The following is a 19,137-nucleotide window of genomic DNA, read 5'->3' on the forward strand; positions in this document are numbered from 1 at the left end:
TGTGTCCTAATGAAGGCACTCTGCACCAATTGATCACTGGGGCAAATGCCTTGCAGTTGCATCAGGAATGTTGTTTTTTCTGCTTCTTGCAATACATTTTCACGGCATCACTGTATTTGATCATGGTGACGCTACAGAATGGATGACCAAAGAATTCACCTTTAGCGTTCCAGCTGGGGCGTCTCCCAGCTCATTTTGAATCTGAAAAAAGATGTCAGTATTAAAACGTGAAGCCACAATGCAGCAATAGCAACAATCTAAAGAGCTACATGGACCATTAGGCTGACATCAATGGACGGATACAAATGACTAGTCATTGAATAGACTAAAGTGTGGCCACTCTTGCCAATGGCAGTGTGAGCTTGTCAAATAATTTATTTCACATTCCTCTACTTATTTTAAAAATTATTTCCACGCATCTACTTAATTGTTATGGCCACATATTAAAGGCAGCTCCTTCATATAAAACCACAGTGTTACGTTCTTTTACTCCCCGTCTACCTGACGCTACTGAAGTTTTGCTTACTCTTAAAGAAAGAATTTCACAGAACTGCTCTTTCGACAAAGCATTATTCCAAGCTTCTGGCAAAGCGTCGTCATTTAGTTCACACCGATGCGCTCCCCTTCCAATCTGTTCGCTCTATAGTGCTCGGATTCAAAGCAAAAATAGGTTTTCGACATAACTAGCTACTTCTATAGTGACAAGAAACAATGCTAATTACTGATGTTTATGTTGCCGATAACGTATACATGCCGCCTCGAAACACAGTGGGACGACAAGGCAGATATGCCAGGCATCTCGTTCCTTTAAAACTTTGTTAAATCAATCAGCTACTGAAGAGCGAAAAGCTGCAATTTCACGAAATTACATTATTTTGAATGTTGTAGGACCTGGAGTGCCATGAAATCTGCCTTTCCGTGAATGCAAAGAGCGCCTACGCGAAGCCATCGAGCGCGAAGCACTCGATGGCGTCGAACGGAGAAGACGAAAAAAGAAAGTTGAATGCACGCGAACTGGTAGAAAATAAAACACACGCGGCTGGCAAGGCGTATAACTCGACGATTTCGCAGCACTCTGTGGCATCACCCCTATTGTATCTCACGTATCGCATAGAATCGCATGTACACCCTTGAAATTCTATTTTATTATTGCGCGACAGCCTCCTCTGTGTTTTCCGATCGCGCGAACATCGGCCGCACGGCGTGTCAGATAGCAGCCTAGTCACTCGTTCCTGAAGGGAATTCAGCGCAACAGAATACACTTTCGCCGATCCCACCGCCCCACGCCGCTACAAGCTCGCTCCCACGCCTTGTACTAGCGTGGCGCAAACGAGATATCTTCGATTACGGTACAGATCGGATGGTTTCACGTCGCATTGTTTTGCGCTCATTAATAAGGCCAACTCAATCGGTGCTCGAACACCGTATCAGAAATCATGGCGTACAACATGCCGTTTCAGCTGGCATCACATAGCTGCCTTACGTCACCACAAGCGGAGTGTAAAGTTTAACCAGCACAAAACTCCATGTTATATACCGCAAATCTAGTGCTGTACAACGAATTCTCACAACGGAAGGATAGTACTAGGAATGAAAACTAGAAAAGAGGCGCGCGGAAGACACGCACAAGCGCTGAAATAATTCCCGCGCTTCCGTTCACCGCGTCGCAAACAAGGGGAATTCGAAACACTAACTCACCCTTTATGTCGCTGAGTCGGAGGCGATCATGGCGATCTTCGAGGCAACAAGCTCATAAAAAGCCAGCAACACGCAGGAATATTCCAAAGATGTCACAGCGAAGCACACAAAGAACGCAGAAAACGCAGGAAACTCTCATGCATACAGCGTGCACGAACCTGCCGGAATGCGCCAAGCATCAACAGCCCAAACGCGCAATCATACATCTACGCTCATACAAATACACGCTTATATTATCATAAATTGTACCATTTGATAACAAATTTTGTAATTTCATGTTATTACTGAAGAATTTTTGCGATTTGCAAATGTCTGAAAGTTTTTTGCTTCGCTTCTTTGATGAACTACTTTCTTTAGCGCAGTAACGCAGTGCACCGGCCAGAGCTAATGGGATGCGCGGGAAAAGGCGCCAAATTCAAACATCGCAAACGCTGTGCTAATTTGTGCGCGCACCGTTTTCGTCGTTTGGATTTTTAAAAAAAGGAATGCGTGCCGCAACCATGCGAACTCAACTATTGACCAGAAAAGTACGGGAACGTCGCTGTTTGTGCTTCTTATTTCAACGTCATTGCAAACTGCAGGCGGTCTGTCGTCCCATTCTTTAAACATTTGTGCGTGTGCTTCTGCGCTGTGCGATTTGTCACCGAGAAAGTATCGCAGCGCAGATTGTGCTTGGTGGCCGAGCAGATTCCGAACACATTCGCCAGTACACCATCTAGGTCACAAAAAAGAATTTGGCCTTCATGTGAAATATGAGCGTCATGTCGTACATATCAGCCAAGCTTTTCATTTCGTTCTGTAGCGCGCTAACGGGTAACATCTAAGCGAAACGCACTCTGTAAAAACGATGTTCACTCCTTTCTCCGCCACACCCGCCGTGGTGGCATAGTGGCTGAGTTGTTGCGCTACTAACCCGAGTGCTTGGGATCTAATGCCGGCCGCAGCGGCTGCATTTCGATTGGGGTGAAATGCAGAAACGCCCGTGTACTGTACGTTCGGTGCATGCAGATTAAAGGACCCCAGATGGTCAAAATAAATATGGAGTTTCTTACTACGGTGCGGCTCATGATCAAAGCGTGGTTTTGGCAGGTCAAACCTCAGACTTGAATATTGTTAACGTTCTCCGCCACCTTGACCATATTGAACATGGAGGCATGCAATGCCGTTTCCTAACACGCAGCCAGGGCACTGGCTCCTTGTAATGGACGCCGATGGAAATGCAGGATGCGTCCAATCATCGGTTGTGTGTCACTACTTGTAGGGACGTTTGTCTTCGCAAACTGCGTATATATATATATATATATATATATATATATATATATATATATATATATATATATATATATATATATATCTGCAGGTTGTTTCTGCTATCTTTAGGCCGAGTGTAAACTCTATGCGCTCTATGACGACGCGACTAAAGCGACTAAATGCATGCATGCTCCCTTTGGTGTGTAGCGTGTCGCGCTATTTCTGTGTTTTGCTTAATTAGCTAATTAGGCAAGGATAATTAACCAACTTCTGAACTTCTAATTAACCAACTTTTAAGCGGCAACACACCTTGCTCGATGGTATGCTCGTTTGGGAGCGCTGCAAGCACGGCGTGCAAGCGGGTATGTCAGGTGATATTTTTATGCGTTGCATATTGCAATCACTCAGTTCAGCCCTTGGGCGCGGCCGGGCAGCCACCATTGAGGGTATGAGTTCATTGCTGCGCGTCTCATATGTGGGTCTATTCTCTTTTAAGTTTGCTATGTTTGTTAATAAGTTGCCTCTATTTTTATGCGTTGCATATTGCAATCACTCAGTTCAGCCCTTGGGCGCGGCCGGGCAGCCACCATTGAGGGTATGAGCCATTGTTCATTGCTGCGCGTCTCAAATGTGGGTCTATTCTCTTTTGTTTGCTATGTTTGTTAATAAGTTGCTTCTATTTTTATGCGTTGCATATTGCAATCACTCAGTTCAGCCTTTGCGCGCGGCTGGGCAGCCACCATTGACCTTTAGCGCAACCACGTGACGTGACGTCACGACAGCCGGAGGAAAAGCTGGGCCCCAACTCGCGCAATATGCAACGCATTCTTGGCTTAACCAAGCTAAGCCTGGCCATTTTTTGTATTTCGCGGGTATCCGCAGTAAGCTGAAAAACACTAACACCTAATAGACAGAAAGTTCGAAACTGCCTAGTCGGACGTTTTACAAAGTGCTTAGAACTTTCCAATTGGAATTTTTAGCCTAACTTTGTTCCTTCAGAATGGCTAATTTTCGTGACTAATTAACTACTTAGGAAAAATACAAGAATAGCGTGACACATACAAGAGTGAGCAACATGCATTTGGTCGCATCGTTTTATGGTGCATCGGCATATTTTTAAACTTTGAGTAAAGTTAGCTGAAACACGTGTATACGTCTATGGTTCAAGTAACGTGAAACAACACCCTGTATATATGCAATGGTGATCAAGTGATCAGTAAAGCAACACATATGTGCAAAAGACACACACATACACATGTGCGTGTGTTTTTCACATATACTTCGAAACTAAATTTTGCTCGTGACTCAATGTTATTCAACAATAAGTTAACAGCATTTAGTCAACGACTTTATTGTTGGAAATTACTCAAGATTGGCTCAATAATCCTCAATAATATTCAACAATATATCAAGAAAATTAAGGCAACGACTTTATTGTTGAAAACCACTCAACAATGGCTCAATAATACTCAATACTATTCAACAATATATCAAAAGAATTTAGTCAACGACTTTATTGTTGAAAACTACTCAACAATGGCTCAATAATACTCAATACTATTCAACAATATATCAAGAGAATTTATTCAACGACTTTATTGTTGAAAACTACTCAACAATGGCTCAATAATACTCAATACTATTCAACAATATACCAACAAAATTTAGTCAACGACTTTTTTGTTGTGAACTTCCCAACAACTTTACTGTTGAATTATTGCTCTGTGGTTTCAATAATTGTTGAGGTATTGTTGAAAGGCTATTGAGTCAAGAATTCGTCAACAATACGCCAACAACATTTCAACAGTCATTTTCATAAGGGTACTGCTTTAGGCGGATCACAGAATATGTTTTTGAGGCGTTCACTTTGTATTAGAATATTGTGGTGTTTCTTTAATACATGCGAAACATTTGAGACTGACGCAGTGTGGGTTAGGACAAGATTTGCCCGGGGGTGAGGGAGTCGGTTTGTTCTTAATGCAAAGAAGCGTCCTTCGGTCATGCACGTCTGCACGTTTTATTGCATCGTCAATTAATTGTGGTGGGTAATTTTGTTTGGCTAAAGCGTTTTTTAGGGTACCACAATTCTTTTGAACCTCTGATTGCTCAGAACAAATTCTTTTAAAACGTAAGGCTTGGCTATAAGGAATGCTGGTCTTGCAATGTTTAACGGGACTGCTATCGAAGTGTAAATATTGACATCTATCTGTCGGCTTTTTGTATAAGGCACTAGATAGTTTATCATTTAGCACTGAAACGCTGACGTCAAGGAAGTTAATAGTAGATGCAGAATACGTGTGAGAAAACCCTTATGAAAATGACTGTTGAAATTTTGTTGGCAATTGTTGACTCAATAGCCTTTCAACAATACCTCAACAATTATTGAAACCACAGAGCCATAATTCAACAATAAAGTTGTTGGGGAGTTCACAACAAAAAAGTCGTTGACTAAATTCTGTTGGTATATTGTTGACTAGTATTGAGTATTATTGAGCCATTGTTGAGTTGTTTTCAACAATGAGGTCGTTGACTAAATTCTCTTGATATATTGTTGAATAGTATTGAGTATTATTGAGCCATTGTTGAGTAGTTTCCAACAATAAAGTCGTTGACTAAATTCTGTTGATATACTGTTGAATAGTATTGAGTATTATTGAGCCTATGTTGAGTAGTTTCCAAGAATAAAGTCGTTGACTAAATTCTCTTGACATATTGTTGAATAGTATTGAGTATTGAACTATTGTTGAGTAGTTTCCAACAATAAAGTCGTTGACTAAATGCTGTTAGCTTTTTGTTGAATAACATTGATTCACGAGCAATATTGAGTTTCGAAGTATATGTGAAAAACACACGCACATATGTATGTGTGCGTCTTTTGCACATATATGTTGCTTTACTGATCACTTGATCACCATTGCATATATACAGGCTGTTGGTTCACGTTACTTGAACCATAGACGTATATACACGGGTTTCAGCTAACTTTACTCAGAGTTTAAAAATATGCCGATGCACAATAATACGATGCGACCAAATGCATGTTGCATCCCTCCTGTATGCGTCACGCTATTCTTGTATTTTCCTAAGTAGTTAATTAGTCAAGAAAATTAGCCATTCTGAAGGAACAAAGTTAGGCGAAAAATTGCAATTAGGAATTTCTAGAGCACTTTGTAAAACGTCCGATAAGGCAATTTCTAACTTTCTATCTATTAAGTGTTAGTGTTTTTCAGCTTACTGCGGATGCGCGCGAAATACAAGAAATATCACTTGACATACCCGCTTGCGCGCGCCGTGCTTGCAGCGCTCCCAAACGAGCATACCATCGAGCAGGGTGTGTTGCCGCTTAAAAGGCGACAGGGCAGTGACGAAGGCGTTGGCTGTGGTATTGACGCCAGCGACGTGCTTCCCTCGCTGCGGTTCATAATGGCGATAAGCAGACGGGTGTTCACACCGGTTAAATGGTATGTATTCGTTTGTGCGCGGAAGGCTTAGGAGCAGTGCAATCACGACTCGCAGGCGGGCATGTCACGTGGTGTTTTTTGTATTTCGCGAGCATCCGCAGTAAACTGAAAAACACTAACACTTAACAGATAGAAAGACAGAAACTGTTTATTCGGACGTGTTGCCAACTGCTCTGCAACTTTCTAATTGGAATTTCTTTCCTAACTTCCTTGCTTCAGAAGTTGGTTAATTATATCTTTGACTAATTAGCTAATTAAGCAAAATACAGAAATAGCGCGACACGCTACACACCAAAGGGAGCAACATGCATGTAGTCACGTCGTCATAGAGTGCATAGAGTTTACACTAGGCCTAAAGTTAGCAGAAACACCCTACACACACACACACACACACACACACACACACACACACACACACACACACACACACACACACACACACACAAATATATATATATATATATATATATATATATATATATGTATATATGCAGTTTGAGAAGGCAAACATCCCTACAAGCAGTGACAAACAACCGATGATTAGACGCATCCTGCATTTCCATCGGCGTCCATTATAAGGGGCCAGTGCCTTGGCTGTGTGTTAGGAAACGGCATTGCATGCCTCCATGTTAAATATGGTCAAGGTGGCGGACAACGTTCACAAAATTCAAGTCTGGGGTTTGACGTGCCAAAACCACGCTTTGATTATGAGCCGCACCGTATTAAGAAACTCCGTATTTATTTTGACCATCTGGGGTCCTTTAACCTGCACCGAACGCACGGTACACGGGCGTTCTTGCATTTCACCCCCATCGAAATGCAGCCGCCGCGGCCGGCATTAGGTCCCAAGCATTCGGGTTAGCAGCGCAACAGCTCAGCCACTATGCCACCACGGTAGGTGCGGCGGAGAAAGGAGTGAACATCGTTTTTACAGAGCGCGTTTCCCTTAGATGTTACCAGTTAGCGCGCTACAGAACGAAACGAAAAGCTTGGCCGATATTTACGACATGGTGCTCATATTTCACATGGAGGCCAAATTCTGTTCTGTGACCTAGACGGGGTGCTGGCGAATGTGTTGGGAATCTGCTCCGCCACCAAGCACAATCTGCGCTGCTATACGTTCTCGGTGACAAATCGCACAGCGCAGAAGCACAGGCACAAATGTTTAAAGAATGGGACGACAGACTGCCTGCAGTTTGCCATGACGTCGAAATAAGAAGCACAAACAGCGACGTTTCTGTACTTTTCTGGTCAGTAGTTGAGTTCGCATGGTTGCGGCATGCATTACCTTTTTTTTAAATCCAAACGACGAAAACGGAGCGCACAAATAAGCACGGCGTTTGCGACGTTTTAATTTGGCGCGATTTCCAGCGCATCCCATTAGCTCCGGCCGGTGCACTGAGTTACTGCGCTAAAGAAAGTAGTTCATCAAAGAAGCGAAGCAAAAACTTTCATAAACTTGCAAATCGCAACAATTGTCCAATAATAACATGACATTACCAAATTTGTTATGAAATGATAAAATTTATAATAATGTAAGCGTGTATTTGTTTAAGTATACATGTATGATTGCGCGTATGTGCTGTTGATGCTTGGCGCATTCCGGCGAGGTCGTGCACGCCTTTTGCTTGAGAGCTTCCCGAGTTTTCTGCGTTCTTTGTGTGCTTCGCTGTGACATCTTTGGAGTATTCATGCGTGTTGCTCGCTTTTTATGGGCTTGTTGCCTCGAAGATCGCCATGATCGCCTCCGACTCGGCCGCATCAAAGGTGAGTGAGTGTTTCGAATTTCCCTTGCTCGTCCATTGCGACGTACACGGTGAACGGAAGCGCGGGAATTATTTCAGCGCTTGTGCGTGTCTTCCGCGCGCCTCTTTTCTAGTTTTCATTCCTAGTACTATCCTTCCGTTGCGAGAATTGGTTGTACAGCACCAGCTTTGTGGTATATAACATGGAGTTTTGTGCTGGTTTAACTTTACACTCCGCTTGTGGTGACGTAAGGCAGCTATGTGGTGCCAGCTAAAACAGAGCATGTTGTACGCCATGATTTCTCATACGGTGTTCGAGCACCGATTAAGTTAGCCTTATTAATGAGCGCAAAACAATGCGACGTCAAACCATCCGATCTGTACTGTAATCGAAGATATTTCGTTTGCGCCACGCTAGTACAAGGCGTGTGGGCGAGCTTACGGGGACGGTGGGATCGGCGAAAGTGTATTCTGTTGCGCTGTTCCCTTCAGGATCGAGTGACTACGCGGTGCTTCAAGGCCACTACCTGATACGCCGCGCGGCCGATGTTCGCGCGATCGGAAAACATAGAGGAGGCTGTCGCGCAATAATAATAAAGAATTTGAAGGGTGTACATGCGATTCTATGCGATACGTGAGATACAATCCCAGGTGAAAATAATTTCCATTCCCAGCTGGATTATGAAACCGGAAATGTTTCCCAGCTGGGAAAATTCCAGCTGGAAGCGACGCAACTTCCAGCTGGAAAGAATTTTATTCCCAGCTGGAAAGCATGCAGATTCCAGCTGGAAACCATATGATTTCCAGCTGGAAACCACATAATTTCCAGCTGGAAAGCGTGCAGATTCCATCTGGAAACCACATAATTTCCAGCTAGAATCTGCTGTATTCCCAGCTGCGACTAGTAGACATTCCAGCTGGAAATGGAAGAATCTACCAGCTGGAAGGCTCAGTGGTTCCAGCTGGAGCAAGAAAATGTTCCTACTACATTTCCAGCTTTAAACGATTCACCAGCCGCTTTGGTGTTGAGTCATGCCCAAGTGAAATCCCAGGGTGTAAGTTCGCATCAAGCAGGATACAAACTGGCCAGAGCTCGCATGGATCTTAGCTCGCTGTCGCAAGTCACAGTTAGTTGCTAATGTGATTGGCCGCAGGACCAGCCGGTCCAGTGAAAATACACACAGCCAACGCAGCACAGTGCTGAAACTTTAACTCATTTATTTGAACACCTGCAGCAAGGATCGCGGAAGCATATCTTGCATCTCCTTCAAGATGTGGAATACACTTGCGCATCTCCTTGTACACCATCTGAAAGACATATTCAAACACAGTGAGTGGAACCTAAAACAATCATGACTTTAATCCACTCAGTTCTAGTAAACAGTGACCTTTACCAAAATCAGATGGATTGTATCAACAGCTTTTGGACAGTACCATAGTATACCTTCATCACAGCCCCTTCTACAGTTAATGTGGCGCAAGGCCTCAACCTGAGCTCTCGCAAGGCTGTCAACTTGAGCTGCAGAAGCGATGCAGTGATTGTTAAATTGCTTAGCACCGTTGACTGTAGCTTTAGTCTAAATGGAGTTCAAATGAGCTCACTTGTATGTTAAACTAGGCGTGTGATGTAACTCAACAGCCTCCCAAGACGCATTTATCTTCTGAATAAGGCAGGAGCTTGAGGGCCAGTCTTTTTATGTTATCGTCGTTTTGCACCAATTTAAATGCCTGTTTGCAAACACGCACTTGCAGAGAAAGCAAGCAATAATTGTGCTTATATTGTGTTGCGCAGATTGACACATACACACTAGTATTTCATAGGTGTATGCGCAACATTGGGCACAAACATTGCATGGCGCTATTTCCAAGTGGACTATTGGAGACAAAAGGGGCTTACGCAAACTGGCAAGCACTTCGCATATACAGGATGATAATATTTAGTTTTTATACAATTTTTAAAAATCGCCTGTTGAAGATACCATAATTCTAGTCCTTGAGCTGGACCCTTCAGAGAGGTGGAGATTACTTGCACAAAAAAATCGAAACACATATTCAACTAATTGTAAAAAATGAAACAACTTCCTAATTTATTACATTACAGCACATATAGCAATCTACGAATTGTAGCCGATGAGATTGCCAGGCGTATCCACTTGGACTTAACTTCCAGAATGACACCAGTTGGAAATATGCGTCATCAAATTCGCCGTAAATGTGCACTGTTGATTTACTTACTTTTTTATCAAAGCACTTTTTTATGCATTGGAGCACAAAAGTAATTGGAACGCCTATTTATTTCGTCTCACACTTTGGAAAATAGTATCTCGAAACTGGCGCAATTTTGGAAATTCATTTAAAGTGGATGCATATTGCAAACTCACAGGCTACAACTCGTTAATTGCAATGTATACAGCAAGGTAATTAGTTAAGAAGGTTATTTGTCAATTTTTGATAATTAGTTGAAGATTTGTTGCGATTTTGCGTACTGATAATCGTGTACCTCTTCGAATAATTCAGCTCAGCGACATTAATTATGCTATCTGCCACAGGTGAATTCTACAAATTCCGTAAAACAAAGATGATCACCTTGCATACGAACATCACGTACAGCACGGTCCTATGATATCATGCTCGAGCGTGCCAACTTTCAGGATAAAAATGAAGATTAATTACATTCAAAACATAAACAAGTAAAATATTTACCTCGATATGGTAGAATCAGGGCTGGAGAAAACGGTGCTGTTCGATCCGCACTGGTGAATCCACAACACCACAAATTACAGCAATAAAAACCGTTGACACCCGCTTGCCTGTACTTGTAACGTCGTCCAGAGAAGAAACTGTTTAAAAAGAATTACTTCATGTGCAAGCTTATCATGCAGGTTCCTCATAAAAACTTGTTCATCAATCACTAACGCACACCCGAGAGTCTCACGTTGTTTTACTGCCCGGCTATGTGCCGCCATGTGCTGTACGAAACTGGGGGCACTGTGGCGTCGTCATATTTTATATATTCGGCCTGCATCTGTAATGCTGCTGTTTGCTTCGAATAAAAATCCGAGCTTCTCTGCGAACTACTAATATTGCAATACCAGCCTATTATTTTATTATTAGTGTCAAAAGAGCACATCAAGACAAGATACGAGACTAAAGCTACTAAGCATTCAACAAAAATGGCGGCGATTGTAGCGGCGTTGTGCAGGAAGGAAAAGATACGAGCAGCGGTCACTGCAACCTGATAACTGCTGAAGGTGCCATATGTTAGGGCTCTTTTTTTGGTAGCCAGGGAAGGAATTGCTATGCTGTAAACACTAGCCATTTGTGCAACGGCTCATCATGACCAATCGGGCAAGCTCCGGCCTCGCTAGACGACGTCGACAGTGTAGCAAGATAACAGTGTCGATCAGGAGCGCGTCGCTTTTGTCTACTACAAGTAAGGTTCAATAAAAGTGGCGGTTTCCCTGGTGATATGTTTTTTTTTTGGCAACTTGATCACACAGGGCACTTTCGATTGCAATCGATCGCGATCAGGCTCGATCGCGATCAAAGGTACCCTGAGTGATGAGCATTTCCATGCAGTTCATGCAATTAATTACAATTGCTGTCACAACACAAACGAAGAAAAACAAAACTTTTGCCGCTGCAAGACTAAAGCTTTCGTTCCGATACAAACACCACCTAGGACTAAATATGGGCATGTTGCAGATATAAAAAATGTCTTAATGCAAGTGGGAACCATCCCGCTATTCTACGCCTGCCACTTTCCAGTCGGTAGATTCTACTTCCAGCTGGAAAATGCTCTACCCAGTTGTTTCCAGCTGGAAGTGCTGTTTCCAGCTGAAAAATGCTGTATCCAGTTGTTTCCAGCTGGAGCTGGAAAACTTCCAGCTGGAAGTGCTGCTTCCAGCTGGAAAACCAGCTGAGGTGGATTCCACTTCCAGCTGGAAAGTGCCATTTCCAGCTATTTCCAGCTGGCTCTGGAAAATTTCCAGCTGGAAGGGCTAATTCCAGTTGGAAACCTGGCTGGAAATACCATTTCCAGCTGGAAATTCAGAGCCCATTTTCATGTGGGATAGGGGTGATGCCACAGAGTGCTGCGAAATCATCGAGTTATACGCCTTGCCAACCGCGTGTGTTTTGTTTTCTACCAGTTCGCGCGCATTCAACTTTCTTTTTTCATCTTGTCCATTCGACGCCATCGAGTGCTTCGCCCAAACGGCTTCGCGTAGGCGCTCTTTGCATTCACGGAAAGGCAGATTTCATGGCACTCCAGGACCTACAACATTCAAAATAATGTAATTTCGTGAAATTGCAGCTTTTCGCACTTCAGTAACTGATTGATTTAACAAAGTTTTAAAATCGGTAAAGGAACGAGATGCCTGGCATATCTGCTTTGTCGTCCCACTGCGTTTCGAGGCGGCATGTATACGTTATCGGCAACATAAACATCAATAATTAGCATTGTTTCTTGTGGCCACAGAAGTAGCTAGTTATGTCGAAAAGCTATTTTTGCTTTGAATCCGAGCACTATAGAGTGAACAGATTGAAAGGGGAGCGCATCGTTGTGAACTAAATGACGACGCTTTGCCAAAAGCTTGGAATAATTCTTTGTCGAAAGAGCAGTTCTGTGAAATTCTTTCTTTGAGAGTAAGCAAAACTTCAGTAGCATCAGGTAGACGGGGAGTAAAAGAATGTAGCACTGTGGTTTTATATGAAGGAGCTGCCTTTAATATGTGGCCATAACAGTTAAGTAGGTGCGTGGAAATAATTTTTAAATTAAGTAGAGGAATGTGAAATAAATTATTTGACAAGCTCACACTGCCATTAGCAAGAGCGGCCACACTTTAGTGTATTCAATGACTAGTCATTTGTATCCGTCCATTTATGTCAGCCTAATCGTCCATGTAGCTGTTTTGATTGTTGCTTTTGCTGCATCGTGACTTCACGTTTTAATACTGACATCTTTTTTCAGATTCAAAATGAGCTGGGAGATGCCCCGGCTGGAACGCTAAAGGTGCATTCTTTGGCCATCCATTCTGTAGTGTCACGATGATCAAATACAGTGATACCGTCAAAATGAATTGCAGGAAGCAGAAAAAAACAACATTGCTGATGCAACTGCAAGGCATTTACTCCAGTGATCAATTGGTGCAGATTGCCTTCATTAGGAGACATGGTGCCTTTAAGCACTCAGCTGTAAGACTTTGCAACTGCACCGGGACTGGGAGTGAATTTCAGTGTCACTTGTGAACATATTAAACGCAGAATGTGCCTTTTTCAGTGTATATGCCTGATATGAGAGGGGCATTCAGAAACTTAGTGTGGACATTAGTGATCTACATGAGTGCACATCTTTCCAGTTTTATTAAAACGAAGGTATTATGACCTATGTCATACAGCAGTGTGCTGCTAGAGGTATCAAACCAGAACAGCAGCACCCATTGAGAAAGTTGGCTGAAGAACGAGCAGTGATCGGGGCTTTCTGCATTTCAAGGCCAAATTCCAATAAGATTGATGCCGAGCTGGACGGTGTGAAGTGCCGGTCACCACATACTGTAGCCAGCATGGCATGAACCTCCTTGGCATTGTCTCGTTAAGATACAGAAATTGCATCACTGCTCATAAAGAAATCGGAAATAGGGAGGTTGAGGGGAAGTGGTAGGGCTCCCCTCTGGAGCAGCCAGTGCATACCCTTTGCTATACTGATAATCCTACCTTAATGAGAACTAGTGATGCATGTTAACCTATTACGCAGCCAAGTTTATTCCTTGTTTTGTATTAAGGGGACACTAATGACACCCTAAATGAATTTAAAATAAAGCATCATTTTAAATATCAACTTCTGTAAATTTCTTCGTAGTTGCTTGATTATTACAGAAAATAAAGCTCAAAGTTCAATTTTCGGAGTATCGCCCCAAAATCCTCGTGCTGACACCTCATTGTCACATCATGGATTCCAAGTATTTTTTCAAACTTGGGCTGTATTGGTTCTGTAAAAGTTGCTGACGCTTTTTATTTTGGGTTTTTGGAATACGATGAACATCTTTATTTCTAAAAAAAATTGCTACGCCTGAACAGACATCATCAAAATCCATGACGTCACAGCAAGCTGGTGTGGTAACTTCAAGGCAACACTGCCACCAATCTTTCCTCTTGCTGCTTTTACAGTTTACTCAGCCTCTTGTCACGGTACGAGTGGATCTCTTGAATTGTAGGAAGGTCATTTACAGATGCATCTAAAATAATTTTTCTCTTTAGTGTTTTCATGCCGTAGTTGCTTAGGGGTGTTGGCACAGCGCCGTTAAGCACGAGGTCACAGGTTCAAACAACCGCATTTTGATGGAGGTGAAATACAAAACTGCCCATGTACCTTGCAGCCTGATTTGGTAAAGATTAATCCAGTTCCCCACTATGGCGTGCTTAAACATCATATGGTGGTTTTGGCAGAATTTATTTTATTTTATTTTATTTTAGTGCTCCTTTAAGCTGTAGAATTCATGATCTCTGCAAAAACTCACGCTTAAAGTATTCTCCATAAAGATGAAATAAACAGAAGATATAAGTGTCTATATTTTGAATTGTGGTGATACGTGATGACTATGAGAACGGTGGTACGAGACAGACAGAATTGTAATACAATGTGTGACGGCACGATGATGCACATCGAGGAAATGACCGAGTCTCCCTGGAGGTCCCTGACATAAACCTCAACTGACTGTCCACAAACTTCCCAGTTCACTCCGTGATCTTGTGGAGCCTGTGCTTTGCGAGTCGATTAATTTAATTGAGGTGGTGGTTGGCACATACTGTCCTTGCGGCTTATGTACATTTCATACAGTGGAGTGGAATCTCGCATATTACTTCTGGAGCACAGCAAGCGAACGTGATGTGTAGTGGTAATCTTAGTAATGATCGACAATCATGTCCCTCTTCGAGCTCCTAATGCTGCTTGCCAACACAAGCAGCAGCAGTTGCCCAAGGTAGCGTGAAAGAGATTAATTGAAAAGTGGCATATGCCCAGGTTCGCATACCCAGTCACCCAAGCTGTTCCGACGGTTGATTTTGAACTCTTCACTCAACATAGCAGCCCAATCTCCCCATAAGACCATGCGCTACCCATTGACACTAATGGATGGGAAAATAGAGAAAACACCTGAAAATATGAAGTATCCTAAGAATGGTAATCACAATAAATAGTACTAGATGTGCATTAGCGAAGCTCTTGGGCCAGTTGGTGCATGATGAACTTGAAAAAGGGGCGTACTAGAAAAACAAAGGACGCGCACACACTGAAAAGGCGTTAGACAGGGACGGACGGTGGTCCGTCCCAACGTCCGTCCGGGTCTAATGCTGTTTCCTTGTGTGTGTGTCATTTGTGTTTCGCTGGTACTCCCCTTTTTCAAGTACTAGATGTTTGGATGCTTTGGTTTATTATTCTTGATTGTGCTGGATTATTTTTCTGAAACATGTGGCATCCAGACAGCATAAGAAGCTAGTAAGAAGTCAAGTTTAGCATTCTAGATTTGCAACAGGTACTTTTGTAATTTATTTGCAGTAGGGCTGTTGTGTGAATGTGCTTGAAAGGCTTAAAACTGTTTTGCGCAACATTTACTTAAACATGCAGGTTCACATAGGTTGTAGGAGTGTACATTGAGAAGGTTATCCTGGCACAGCTTACCATGGCCTGCCATGGTGGACCAGGAAAGTTTGCAAGGGCCTTGCTTCACCATGTGTTCACAGAGGAGGAGCTCATGGGCCATTTGGGCTTTGGAACACCAAGGGGCAAAAGAGGCTCTTGACCCCACCAGGGTCAGTACTGTTATAGGCAAGTACCATATATCCTTTCCGGTTGCATTTATACATTCACATTTTTTTCTAAAATTATGAACTTGCCAATGGTATAAGAAACGACTTTCAAGTAGCCCGTGTGTGCAGTTATGTGCTACAATAGCCTACCATTTGGAATGACTGTTCATATGATCATGAGTGCCTAATGCCGCCAACTCAAATGCTTCTAAAATTTAAAAGCTGCCTTCACTGCTGAAAGTGTTTAGCGGCTCCACCACTGAGCTGCATTTGCACATCAGCAGTGCTACTTGGCTGTCATTGCAAGGAATAGTTGTCTGCGAAGCACGCTCCAAATATATTGGCATGGACGACATGTTTAAGTAGCCTGAAAGTGTTGTTCTAATACACGAATCGCTGAGAAGCTATGCTCAAGTGTGGTTACTGCTCAGCTCGAGCAGGAGCACGTTCACCAAATTGCAGAAATCAAAACAGCGCTCCAGGTTCCGAGATGCGAAACAGTAGTTTCACCAATTTTAACAGACCACATCGAATTAAAGTTGCTCCTATCTTGAAGGAGGTCCAAGTGATGCCAGACAGCAGCCTTTCAGCAGAGGGAACCGGAGTGGTGTGGCAATTTTCTTTTGGTTGTTTCAATCAAAGAAACAACAGGGACAGAGTTGCCAGCTTCACTTTCAACAGTACTATGTTTAGTGGACGCTTACTCATTCTAAGCACCTAACCTATGACACGTATTTATTAACACGCAGTTTATCACTTTGTATTCTAAGGTATGAAAAAAAATATTTATGTGGCTTTTCCCCATATACTTCAATGAATGGAGAATAGGCTCTTGGGGCCTATTGTATAAAGCTTCTTACAGACCATCGGACATGTCCACTACTCCCATTCTGAAATTGTTAGAATTGTTTCCTGCTTCGTTACTTCACCTACCTGTTAACAGGGTTATGAACCATTGCCAAGTAGATTATGGGCTTAAATTTATCAAAAAGATGAATGTGCTTTTCTGACGCTCTTGTTTAGGCCGTTGAAGATCACATTTTGGGGAGAAATATGCCTCTCTAATTTATGGATTTTTGTGGTGTGCAAATACTCAAAACTTTCGAATTGAATAGTGTCCTATTCAATTTAGTCTGAATGGTCACTTTGTAAATGCGAGTATTCTAATATGTCGAAACACCAATAAAACATGATATTTGAGCCAAAGTAGGTAAATTTTCACCTCCAATAACATAGTATAGACATAAAACATAAGAACTTTTAAGAATAGCAGACCAGGCTACGTTACTTAGGTAGCTGTACTTTAGAGGCTGTACAGCAATCATTTATGCTTACTGAAGAGTCCTGTGCATGTGAAGAAACGTTTTGCTGCTCCATTTGTGCTTTTAATAAACAGCTCTTCATAAAATAACAATGACAGAAACTTGCTAACTTTAACAATACTAGGATGTGAACCTCATCTTACCTTAATTGTGATATCATCTGTTCATTATTCAGAAGCTATCCAATATTTGATTTGCTTCTGGCTTTATTCGGTTCAGTCTCAAAAATCACTTTTCATGCATCCTTAATATTTTTATTGCAAAGTTATTCTTCAGAGTGACTTTCCGAGAAAATAAACTGGTAAATAATTTTTAACCCATTAGGGACCGGTTTCTTTTTTTTCTTGCTATCTTGAAATAAATCAAATATATTAATTTACCTTTATACTAATAATCCACACGCAAAAAATTATTACTCTAGCCTAATTAGTTTTTGAAATATAGCCCGTGACCATATGGTCACACTGGGCCCTTACGCTACAGCAAAATACGCGAAGTGAAAAACATTTATTTCAAGCCATGAAACGTCACAAAAAACATACATAGCGAATAGTCGAGCACTTATTTAGTGTGATATGGTTTAAATCATGAAATACACATGCCGACGTCATACTTTGTGCGTTTTGGGTGCACCGCATTGTTGCAATTATCTCATTAACACCTCCACCTCTTGCCATTAGCTATTGGTGCAACAAAGTGGGCCACTTGGTCATACCCTGTACCAGTCAGGACATCACCAGTCTTTGGGATTCAGCGTTGACCAGGTCCTCTAGGCTTATTGTCCCATCGCATCAGGTAGCTTTGTGCAATTTGCCTGCGGAATTCCACCTGCGTGACGTTCAACCCTGTGCTACGAATTAGCGTCCAAATGTTGCTGATAGATACATCACAAAGTCAAGTGAAAATCGGCTACCACCACTTTTTGCCACGAATTGCAAACCTGTAGGCGCCTACATTTGCATCCATCTGGTCCGTACCTTCCATAAATCTTGTACTTAGCAACAGTGTTTGGGCGAGCCACCTTGATTCGCTTCTTCTGAACACGAGAGGACCTGTCTGCAGATGACATTGGCTCTACGCCGCGAATGGTGCTTACGATCGTTACTACAGAATTGTCCATCCAGTGGACAACAATTATCCCATTGTCGATCAGCACGGGCTCTTCGTGCCCGCTAGGTTGGCGCTTGACGAGTTCTGCTCCAGCGATAGGGCATTCTTTGGGAACACGGTTCTGCTTCACTGTGCCCGTGCCTTCGTGGCCCTGTGCCTTGAGATGCCTGGGTAGCTGCATGCTTGTGAATAAATTATCAAAATAGAAAAAGAAAGGAAGGTTGTGCGTCTCTGCTGCAAGTTCATCCACCATTTGAAGAAGTGGTGCCACTGCTTTTCGGAAGTCCTTTTCATATTTTTTAGATGTTCCGAGATCCCTGCTTGCCTTGATACACTTTGAAGTTTACAAGGTCTCCGTTCGTGGCATTTAGGCGCCATACTTTATGCCCGAAGTGGATATGCTTTCCGCGTATGAACTGTTTCCAGTCATTACGACCATAACACTCAATCATACTTTCGTCATAGCTCAAGTGATGCACAGGTTGAAAGTGGTCCAGAAACCTTGTTTTCAATAGTGGCATCAATGGACGCAACATTGCCAACTTGTCACTAAGTGTTAGGCTTGCCTTTCGCTCCGTGCAGGAATCACATTATCTGTATGAAGCGGTTTCTTCGCATAGCATTCTAGGCCATCGTTTCGCACATATCCGTGCCACTGTCCCAATAGCACTTTTTATCTGGCAAGCGGTTATAGCCGGAAAGAACAAGTACTCCAAGAACACTTATCGGCATAACCTTGCCGAG

At 42.6% G+C, this 19,137-nt stretch overlaps 2 protein-coding genes across 3 annotated transcripts in view; both read left to right on the forward strand.

Moving 5' to 3' along the window:
• The window catches only part of LOC135907763 (uncharacterized), a 331,017-nt gene that overhangs the window by 69,618 nt on the left and 242,262 nt on the right, over positions 1-19,137 (forward strand). The window lies entirely within an intron of this gene.
• The window catches only part of LOC135912163 (probable 4-coumarate--CoA ligase 1), a 116,332-nt gene continuing 105,206 nt past the window's right edge, over positions 8,012-19,137 (forward strand). For both annotated transcript variants that reach the window (XR_011507857.1, XM_070523171.1), the window contains exons 1-3: positions 8,012-8,177; positions 13,128-13,169; positions 15,780-15,980. Coding sequence is in view for 1 of the 2 variants with exons in the window: in XM_070523171.1 (XP_070379272.1) it covers positions 15,845-15,980 (136 nt within the window). In the remaining variant the exon portion in view is untranslated. The remainder of the gene's footprint in view (positions 8,178-13,127; positions 13,170-15,779; positions 15,981-19,137) is intronic.

The sequence above is a fragment of the Dermacentor albipictus genome, chromosome 8 (assembly GCF_038994185.2).
Source record: "Dermacentor albipictus isolate Rhodes 1998 colony chromosome 8, USDA_Dalb.pri_finalv2, whole genome shotgun sequence".
In the NCBI taxonomy this organism is placed as follows: Eukaryota; Metazoa; Arthropoda; class Arachnida; order Ixodida; family Ixodidae; genus Dermacentor; species Dermacentor albipictus.